We start from the raw sequence: 11,026 nt of genomic DNA, 5'->3' as shown, positions 1-11,026 counted from the left end.
TTAAATAACTCTTGTATTTGTGGCATATCTTCTCCGATCACAATTAAGCTGCAGACTCAGTTGTTTTATCACCACTCGCAACAAAAATTTGATGAGAATATACCAGTTGAAAATTACAGTATCCACTGAATAATTTCCAGGAAAAATACCATGCATATGCCCATATCAGTTCGACCTAGCTGTTCACCACGGAGCAGCTCTTCCTGATCTCCCTCTCGGAGCCAGTCATGACCTGCACGGCCCCCATCCTCATCATCGACCGCCGGAACACCTGGAAGAACACCTCTGGCGGGCTGGATACAACACCAGCTATGTCGGCCCTTGCCGCCGCGTCAGTGACGAGCGCAGCATCGGACTGGAGCAGGGCCCTATGTTTGAGCACCGCATGGTAGTAGCCAAGGTCGAACGTGAGGAAGCTGCCGGGGTCCATCTCCACCGCAGTGTCGTGGCCTCCCATCCTGCACTTGCGCTGCCGCAGGTTGGTGGCATAGGTTGCATCGAGGGGCGGGGAGCTGCCGTTGGCTGCGCCGGCGTATCCATAGAGGCGGTTGGCGAAGGAAGAGCAGTGGGCGATGCCGATGGTGTGAGCACCTGCACATCAAGCTCAAGTCAGAACACAGTGTCAAAATTTGTGTTTCAGCTCAGATTCCTCCTACCATATCAAACTTGATGTTCCTCAACACTGTTAATCTCTCCAACAATCTTCTATCTGGAGAGATACCTACCGGAAGTCAGCTCCAAACACTCAATGACCCATCAATCTATAGCAATAATCTTGGACTTTGTGGTCCCCCTTTGAGCATTGCATGTCACTACGGGAAAAGAAGATGTTGCCGTGCGAAGCTTTGGACGGCAAAGAGGCCTATACGCATGGCAACGGCTTTGCCGTGCGTGCACTCACGGCAAAGCTTGCACGGCAAAGCCTTCGACGGCAAAGCCACCTTTGCCGTGCGCATGCAAGGAATGCACGGCAAAGCCCTTTGCCGTGCGTCGCCATCTCTGCCGTGCGCTCCCTCTTTGCCGTGCGCTGCCAACGCTGCCGTGCGCCATTACTTTGCCGTGCGCCGAAGTCCTTTGTCGTGCGCCCGACGTTGCCGTGCGTAACATTCTCTGCCGTGCGAAGCTTTGCCGTGCGGCCTTGATCTGCCACGCACGGGAAAGCCCCATACAGGCACGCCCCAGGAGCTCCCAGGAGCACAGGTGGGCGACACGTGGCTCCTTTGCCGTGCGTGTGCACACGGCAAAGAGACCAAAAGTCCTTTGCCGTGTGCACACACACGGCAAAGGGCCCTGTTTTTTTCATTTTTTGCTGTTTTTTGCCTATTCCCTGCATTTCAAATATAGCAATTGACAATATAGCATATACAACGTATAATCTTCAACATAACATCACCAAACACTACGGGAACACCACAAATTGTTGACGTCAGAAACCCCCTGGCGGGCAGAGACAGGCAACACAGTAGAGCCGGGAACAACTAGGGCTGCGGCTGGCCCCAGTCCCTCAGAGCGACGGCCCGCAAAGCCTCCTGGTCGCACGTCCGATGCTATCGCAAGGGCGTGCCACCTGACCTATACCTGGTCAGGAAGGTGTGGATGATGCCTCGCTTAGTTTCCTGCATGGCATACACGTAAACATTAAATACGAGCCTCGATCGGCTCTCGGGTTATCCCGTGAATCGGCTCAAAGAGCCGATCCACCCATGATTCGGACGAGGTGTCCGAATATATGGTGGTCCTGCTTGATCAAGATAAAGCTAATGAGATCTACGACGATTTAGGGTTTTCACCGCATAATCGGATCATCCTACTCACGATTGGGCCTCGCGCTCGCGCACGGTGACCGTAAGCCGATCCTAGACAGGGCCTAAAAACCAACACGAGGTTGATCCTCGGAACATCCTTTCTAGGGCTAGCAAACGTCACCCTACACGCCGCTGGATCCTCCAACCCTTTGTAAGGCCTAACTATTGCGGATGTTAAACTAATCCTTGATGAAACAAGGAGCAACCGTAACGGATCAGATCTACTAAACTATGATCAAGCGGGGTGCCGCCCCTACACCTAAGATAGGTGTAAGGGCGGCTAGATGTGCAAGGGTCGCATAACGAAAGCATGTAATTCGAAGAACAATGCTAACCCTAACACATCTAAGATAACTACGTTGCTCGCCATCAAAAAGGCTTCGGCACGAGCAACGCATGAACAACGTGGGCAGGCTTGTGCTGCCTAGATCGCAAGATGCGATCTAGGCAGCATGGTGCTTACCGGAGAAACCCTCGAGACGAAGGAGTTGGCGATGCGCCGAGATTTGTTTGTGTTGAACGTTGGTTGTTGTTTATTCCATAAACCCTAGATACATATTTATAGTCCAAGCGGACTTTCTAACGTGGGAGATGCACCAAACCGTGCACGAGACAAACTCTAACTTTTAATCTAGATACAATCTATTGTAATTAAAGATACATGGGCAATCTAGCCCAAATTCTCCGAGCAAGGCCGCTTCGAGAGATCTTCCACGTGTAATCTTCCAAGCCCATCTTGATCGCGGCCCACCTCCCGATTTAGCCAAAATCTGGTGATAACACATGCCCCCTGGTTTTGGTAATGATAATTTCAAAACCACTGCTTTTTCCTCCGAGGGGTCATGTCGTGGCGGAGCGAGAACCGTCGCAGTATTTCCATCATGACAACTTGCCTTCCCAACTTCTCTGCACGATTTGACAGTTTTTTGGCACCACTTCCTCGAAAACCGTTCGGACATTAAATCCCCACTTCTTTTATCCAACCGTACCGAACAGTTCTTCTCCTCATCCTTTCCGTATTAGCACTCCAAAAGCCCTTCCGCGCACCATGTCTTCTTCTTCCTCCGCCTCGTCGGGACTTTCCCTCGAGTCCTCTTCCTCCCACGAGCCGACGCCAGAACCGAACCCACAAGAGGTCCATGCGGCCAACACCCGCCGCGCCATAGAGGCCGGGGAGGAGCCCGACCATGACTTCTCCATCTGGTCCGAGGACGACAAGTCCTCGACGGACGGGGAGAGCGACCTCCGCTTCCTTGCCGACGGGGAATCGGAGGAGGAGAGCGATGACGATCGCTTCTCCTGGGATGACTTTACCTCCTCCGAGGAGGTGAAGGAGGAGGAGGAGGAGGAGGACGACGACGACGACAGCCCCTCCGACGAGCCGCCGGCCAAGCGCCACTGCCCCTGGCCAGGGAATCTCAGTGATTACGACAGCGACGATGACGACGACGAGGAGGATGAGGACAACGAAGGTCCCGCCGGTGGCCGCTACAGCAGCGACGACGAGCCCGCCGGGAGCAGCGCCGACAGCGGCGGCGAGGGTGATGACGAGGGCAGCGACGGCCCGTAGATAGGACCCTTAGCATAGGATCAGCGGTAGTAGACGGGGCAATGTATCCCCTTAGTACTCCCTTTTGAGAGCAATCAGCTCTTCTATGTAAGAAATCTGGTTTATCAATGAAGAAATTCCCCAATTTGATTTTGCCGATTTCCTTTATGATAATTTAGCCGATTGTCCTTCGTACTGATTCTGCCGATTGTCAATTTGGTCAATGCCCAGTGAGCCGACGGCAGCGCATCGGTCTCTCACGATAAATTTCGAGATAGATCCATCCGGACCCAAACTCCCGGTCAAACAAGGCCAAGCCATAATCGCGCAAACCCTAGGTCTTGTAAATGCAGATCCCACAGGATGGCATGTCAAACTTAGCGGCAAAACTCCTGAAATAATGTTCAGTCTCCTTATTAACTTTAAATTTCAGACATCCTTCTGCCGCATCCTTCTCTTTCAGATCCTCTTTGCTTTCAGGAGAGCCCCAGGACTGTTGCTGGGTCAACTCAAACGTTGAAGCTGCCACTTCTGCAGACCAGGCATCACTTGTCCACAAATTCCCTTGTGATAGTCTGCAGTGACGTTTATAATCCTGCTCTGTCTTCTAACAGCAACCATCTCTCACGACAAATTGAAATGCAGAGCCGACCGATCTCAGCAAAATCGGCTCCTTATAGCAAAGGACCTTTCGTGGCAAGCTGCCCCCCGAGCCTCAGCCGGGGTGGAAACAGTGATGAGGACCCGTAATTCAGGCAAACAGGCCTGGGCTCAACAATGTCTGAGAGCGCTATCGTGCGGGGCCAACCAGTTGATCACCTTTCATCCGTCGACAGCCGATACAGTCGATCCAGCAGGCTGGTAATCTGGTGTTGAGTAGGTGTCTTCAACAGAGCCCTGGGCTTGTCGCTGAATCGTCTTGCATACTGAAACTGATAATTTTGCAACATCAGCACCATTCTTCAGACAAGTTGTGATGCAGAGTTAGCCGATTCCAACAAAATCGGCTCCCCAGAGCAGAGAACCTTCAAGGTGAGCTGCCCCCCGAGCTTTTTCAGTCTACTCCTTGCACCTCGTTGACCAGATCGGCACCTTTCCTTCGCAGGCTGCAGCAACTTCCGGTGAGGATGTCCTTGCATTTCTGATGCCCTCCAAACTCTGGACGCAACAACCCCTGGAAGTGACAGTTACCGAGTCAAAACGTTACAGCCGATTGCTTCGTCATCGGCTGTTCTCCTGGTCTTAGAAGAGATATGCTCCCTTCGTTAGGCTCATCCCCACCCTGACTTGCACGTTTATGCTGCCCTTGTCGTTAGTCAGGGTTACGATCCTCAATCCTGCAGTCCTGGTTCTAGAAGATGTCACGTTTTTCGCTGCTAACACCGCTGAACTTGAAGACTTGCCAATGGGAAATTTTTTGAATTTTCGACCGATTTATGTATCGGCCCCCATACTCCAATACCCATCATCAAAGGATGAGACACTTCTACTTGCATATCCTCGTGTTTTATCCACTAGGTGCCCCACGAGCCGATTCGGTCAAGAGAATTGATGGTATCGGCTCCGTTGGATTACATGTTGAACCCGGGCGAGAATGGATGGTGAGGATAATTTTGGCCGATTGCTGGAATCGGCCTCCACGTTGCTTGCTCGATGAAGGTTTTGTAATGTTCCTTCATAAACTTTTTGGGGCCGATCACAAGGATCAGCCTCGCCACGTTTGTTCATCGACGTTTGCTTTGTTACACGGTCAGGCCTGTGGATAAAACCAGCCTAACCCCGTTCTTTGTCACGTCGATGCGCTCGCAGTCGTCCAGATTGATGCACGAGAGTGGCTCTTGGCCCGATGTCTCCCAAACGTCCATGCCAGCTGTTGAAACCTCGGCCGAATCATCTGCGTGGACGACTTCTACTTCATCTCCATCCCTTTGTATTAGGCATTGGTGCATCGTGGATGGAATGCAACAGTTGGCGTGGATCCAATCTCTCCCTAGTAGGACAGCGTAGGTACTCTTGCTGTCGACAATAAAGAACGTCGTAGGGACAGTTTTCCTTCCTACGGTCAGATCCACATTCAGAACACCTTGCGCGTCAGATGCTTGGCCGTTGAAATCGCTCAGTGTTACGTTGGTCTTGATCAGATCCGAGCTGGAGCGTCCCAACCGACGTAGCATGGAGTATGGCATAATGTTAACTGCCGCCCCGGTGTCTACCAACATCTTGTTGACAGGCTGCCCATTGATGTAACCTCGCAAGTACAGGGCCTTCGGATGCCGTAACTTCTTTCTTTCGGCTTCTCAAAGATGACCGGCCGTGGGCCGCGATCAATTGCGCCACCGGTGCTTCATATAATCTTGGAGCGCTAAACTCCGTTGGAAGAATGAAGACCATGTTTGTGCCAGCCGATGTATCATCATCGGCTTTCCTCTGCTTGGGGCGCCACTCTTTTCTTTGTGGCCGACCTTCTTCGTCCAGGGTTCGCTGAATTTTGGCGGCCAGATCAGGCCGTGCCTTCCTCAGCGTGTGCGGGTACAATCTTTCGGCTTCTTCCAACCCGCGCAATCGCTGAACCCTGCGTTTCTGGGAACGGCTGAGCCCATCAGGGCACCACCTGGGCCGATGATATTTGTCTTCTTCATCATCGTCCTCTAGTTCCTCGAGATCTTCCACCCGAGCGGACTCGGCATGCTTGTTCCGAGGCGGGAGAGGCCCTAGACGCTTGAACACGGACACGTTAGCGGCATCCTTCTTCCTTTGTTTGCATTCCGGGCAGTTCTCGATTGTTGGCAATCGGCTCATTCCTGAGTCCCAGCAATGTTTGAAGAAAGGGCAGTCCCAGTGCTTATCCATGTCATCTTGCCCCCTTGACCTTCCTTCAGCGTGACGATTGTACCCGTCGTTGTTTCTACCATGCCTGACGGTACCTCCTGTCCTCCGCATCAGACCGACAATTTCTCTCATCATCTACGTCGTAGCGCCGACGTCGGTCGTGCTTGCTGCTTATATTTGTTGAGGAGATGCTCGGAGAGTGGACGTTGATACCGCACGCTTCTCACTTCCTCCTCCGTCAGGTACCGTCTGTCATCATCTTGGGGCCGGTCGCGTGGATCGGCCTCCTCTTTATCCTTGCCACGGGAGTGGCTGCTTTCTGCTTCATCTTTGCCATGGCGGCTTGCAAGCCCTGCCATGCTGACACCGAAGGGGAACTCCGACTCGCATATGGAATGGCTGAGATCCACCATGTTGTCGCCAGGCAACGGTCGTGCGTTTTCCTTGAGCTTGATACCGTGCGATGGGTCTTCTCAAAGGAGCCGATGAGTTCGGCCTCGAGGGTTGCCTTGATCTCGTCATGTTTCGATTTGAGTTCATCAGGCAGATCCTCGTACTTGACCGGAGTGCTTTCCGCCATCTCGGATGTAGATGGCGATGTGGTGGATGTCGAAGGTCGTGGTCCCACCGGGCGTGCCGAGAATGTGTTGACGTCGAAACCCCCGGCGGGCGGAGACGGGCAACACGGTAGAGCCGGGAACAACTAGGGCTGCGGCTGGCCCCAGTCCCTCAGAGCGACGGCCCGCAAAGCCTCCTGGTCGCACGTCCGATGCTATCGCAAGGGCGTGCCACCTGACCTATACCTGGTCAGGAAGGTGTGGATGATGCCTCGCTTAGTTTCCTGCAGGGCATACACGTAAACATTAAATACGAGCCTCGATCGGCTCTCAGGTTATCCTGTGAATCGGCTCAAAGAGCCGATCCACCCATGATTCGGACGAGGTGTCCGAATATATGGTGGTCCTGCTTGATCAAGATAAAGCTAATGAGATCTACGACGATTTAGGGTTTTCACCGCATAATCGGATCATCCTACTCACGATTGGGCCTCGCGCTCGCGCACGGTGACCGTAAGCCGATCCTAGACAGGGCCTAAAAACCAACACGAGGTTGATCCTCGGAACGTCCTTTCTAGGGCTAGCAAACGTCACCCTACACGCCGCTGGATCCTCCAACCCTTTGTAAGGCCTAACTATTGCGGATGTTAAACTAATCCTTGATGAAACAAGGAGCAACCGTAACGGATCAGATCTACTAAACTATGATCAAGCGGGGTGCCGCCCCTACACCTAAGATAGGTGTAAGGGCGGCTAGATGTGCAAGGGTCGCATAACGAAAGCATGTAACTCGAAGAACAATGCTAACCCTAACACATCTAAGATAACTACGTTGCTCGCCATCAAAAAGGCTTCAGCACGAGCAACGCATGAACAACGTGGGCAGGCTGGTGCTGCCTAGATCGCAAGATGCGGTCTAGGCAGCATGGTGCTTACCGGAGAAACCCTCGAGACGAAGGAGTTGGCGATGCGCCGAGATTTGTTTGTGTTGAACGTTGGTTGTTGTTTATTCCATAAACCCTAGATACATATTTATAGTCCAAGGGACTTTCTAACGTGGGAGATCCCCACCGTGTACGAGACAAACTCTAACTTTTAATCTAGATACAATCTATTGTAATTAAAGATACATGGGCAATCTAGCCCAAATTCTCCGAGCAAGGCCGCTTCAGAGATCTTCCACGTGTAATCTTCCAAGCCCATCTTGATCGCGGCCCACCTCCTGATTTAGCCAAAATCTGGTGATAACACAAATACATCAACCGCACATATTCATGCATACAATGCATTACATAGAGTCCATAGTCCATCCACACAAGTTACATAGAGTCCATAGTGCAATGCCCATTATTACAATCCATTAGAAGCATACAATCCGACAAAGTGCACCAAGACCATGCCATCATCCTTGTCCTCCTCCATTGCTTCCGCCGGCCTCATCGTCATTGCCTTGTGACATATAATCTATAAGCAGGTTGATGTTATGAACATTTGCATTTGCATATTGAACACTTGAACAAGTACAAGTAGCGGGTTGGGCACAAGTGTAGGAGGACTCACCGCGGTTCATGCTCCGGATGATGTTCATGTTGTTGACGGTGATAGGTGTCCCCGGGGTCTGAGTGGGCGGTGGCGGCATCCACGGCATGGAGTAAGGTGGAGGAGCAGGAAGACTCCCCGGTGGAGAAGTCAGAACCGTCCGGCTCATCAGCCGGCTCATCCGTGCTCGCTGCTGCTGCATCATCCGCTGCTGTCTTGTTGCATCTGCTGCATCATCCGTAGTCTCGCTGCTGTCGGTACTCCAGAATCTGCTGCTCCATCTGCGCCCTTTGCTCCTGGGCCGCCTGCTCCTTCGCTGCCATCTCCTCCTACGTTGTGTTGCCGCGATGTCATTAACATTTCAATGGACAGCATGTAAAGGAAATGTAGAGGCCCGAGGAAGAACATACCCGTAACCGCTCGACAGCTAGATCCGAAGCCCGTGGCCGGGGCTCTACCTCAGGCTGGCCGCTCTTACGACCACGACGGATCCGGCGGAGAGAGGGAACCTTCGCCGGGTCGACGCACCCGTCACCAAACCATAGGCGGCCATGCTTCAAGCCTTCTCCCGCAAGCACCGCGACCTCGGGGTCAAAGTCCTCGGCCTCCGGGTTGGCGTCCTCGCCGTACTTCCGCTTGAACTTGGAGACATACGACGTGCACTCGGGTCTCGGATTGCGGGTTAACCCACACGGACCCCATCTCGGGATCGGGCGTCTTCCTTTGCTTCATCTTCTTTAGCACGGCAAAGACGTTGAGGCTTCGCTCCTGTCCCGACTTCCTGCAAAAGAGAACATGTAATTGAGTGAAGTGGCACACCCTTGCAGAGTTAACAAATATATAACATGAATTCAAAGAATGAAGGAACCATTAATTTGCTCACCTCCTTTGCAGGTGAAGAGAGATGGGGATGCTGCCTTGGATATGCGATCCACCTCGCATCTCTGCCCGCTTCTTCTTGCCCTCCTCGTGCTTCTTGAGGTACTGGGGGCATGTCCACCACATGACCATCGCAAGAAAGCACCTCTCGTCGTTGCCGATGTACTGAGGAGGGTTCTACATGCACAAGATAAACCCATTATGGTAAAATAAACTACATGGCGATAAAGAAATCAATAACACATAAATGCAAATACACTGCAAGTATCGCCACGGCTGCATGAGCGTGTCGCGAGCGTCCTCCTTAGTCATGTGGACGAAGCGGTCGGCGTGCCAGTCGCGGACGCATTGAACACGTGCCTCGTAGTGCATGCCAGTCACCCTCTTCCTTGCAAGCTGGTGTAGGACATCATTGCACGCATTCTCCTTGCCCTCGGCCCTCTTGAAGTATTTCTGCAACCATGCACATAGGTAAAACAAGGGGAATTAGTGCAATTATTGTGAACCAAGGAGAGTGTATGAATGGTAAGAAGTCAAAAGTCACGTACCCAGAATTTGGCAACAACCAAATCCGCCGCGGTGCCGCGGCCAAGAGGATCTTCCGCGAGGTTGTAGTGCGCCCACCTCCAAGCTACGTCGCAGCCACCAGTAGGGAGATCGACTATCCCAGGGAAATACCATCTAAGTAGGCCCCCAAGGATGTTCGAGTACCCACGTGGCGGTCTCTGCGACGGTTCTTCATACTGGAACGAGGTGCACCATGAAACGACAACATCAATATGTATGTGATAATAATTTTGATAATGACAAAATTGCGATAACGAAATGCCAAAAATTAACATGTACCTCCTTCCATAGGGCTGTAGAACAACGTGCCTGTAGCGCTAGTCCTTCAGCGCGTGGAGCTGTGTTATCCCACGCCGATATGGCTTCCTATCACGTGGCCTCAGCCTCTCCACAGCTGGAACGTACTGGTAATCCTCCGGCGCATGCCACTGTAGGCTTTGATCAGGATCGAACACTAAGTTCCCCAACCCCTCATCCTCCGAGAGGTCCTCCTCGTCCCCCTCCTCCTCCTGGTCCTCCCCACCCCCCTCCTCCTCCTGGTCCTCCCCACCCCCTCCTCCTCCTGGTCCTCCCCACCCCCGTGGTGCTCCTGGTCCTCCTCCTCGTCATCATCATCGGCTGCGGGAGGGGGGCTAGGACTAGGAGTGAGTACCCGCATCACATTCTTCCTACGCGGACGCCCTGTGGGAGCGACAGGAGGGGGGCTAGGAGGGGGGGTAGTAGCTCGGCCCCGCCTCGAAGTCCCTACACGTACCAAGTCCTTGAGCTTCTTTTTAAGACCGCCACCCCTTTTTTTTGGCGGCATGCTTCAATCATCTGCAAACACAAATGAAGAGAGTGGTTTATTAGTACGCAATATTGTAAAGAGATAAATATTAGTGAAAGCAACAGAATTATAAGTAGATGAACATTAATGAAAGCAACAATAATGCAAAAGGATGAACATTAATTAGTGGAAGCAACAAATAGCTAGCATAGAGTTCTCTCAAACATAGCACGGAGTTCTTACAAATAATCTAGCTAGACAATCTCTATTACACGGAGTTATTACAAATAACCTAGCTAGCCTCACAATTACTACTACATAGATCAGTAGCCTGTGTCGACGTCCGTGATTGGACCGCGTGTCTCGTCATCGTCATCAGGCTCGGCGAACCAATAATCATCAATGAAACCTGGAGGTGGTCCATCTGCATCGAGGTCAATCCCTGCTCTGAACGCCTCGAGCAAACTCAGGTCTTCCGGGGCACAAACTGATGGGATTCGTAGCATAGAAAACAAAAATTTCCTACCGCAAGACG

General features: G+C 52.2%; 1 protein-coding gene across 1 annotated transcript in view; it reads right to left on the bottom strand.

Annotated features, from left to right (window-relative positions):
- Nucleotides 1–11,026, bottom strand: part of LOC124691747 (peroxidase 3-like) — a 26,045-nt gene continuing 15,019 nt past the window's right edge. The window contains exon 4 of the mRNA XM_047225021.1: nt 1–591. Within this exon, the coding sequence (XP_047080977.1) occupies nt 176–591 (416 nt within the window). The 3' untranslated portion in view covers nt 1–175. The remainder of the gene's footprint in view (nt 592–11,026) is intronic.

The sequence above is a fragment of the Lolium rigidum genome, chromosome 2 (assembly GCF_022539505.1).
Source record: "Lolium rigidum isolate FL_2022 chromosome 2, APGP_CSIRO_Lrig_0.1, whole genome shotgun sequence".
In the NCBI taxonomy this organism is placed as follows: domain Eukaryota; kingdom Viridiplantae; phylum Streptophyta; class Magnoliopsida; order Poales; family Poaceae; genus Lolium; species Lolium rigidum.
Note: the sequence above shows the minus strand (reverse complement) of the source record. Positions and strands in the feature narration are given on the sequence as shown.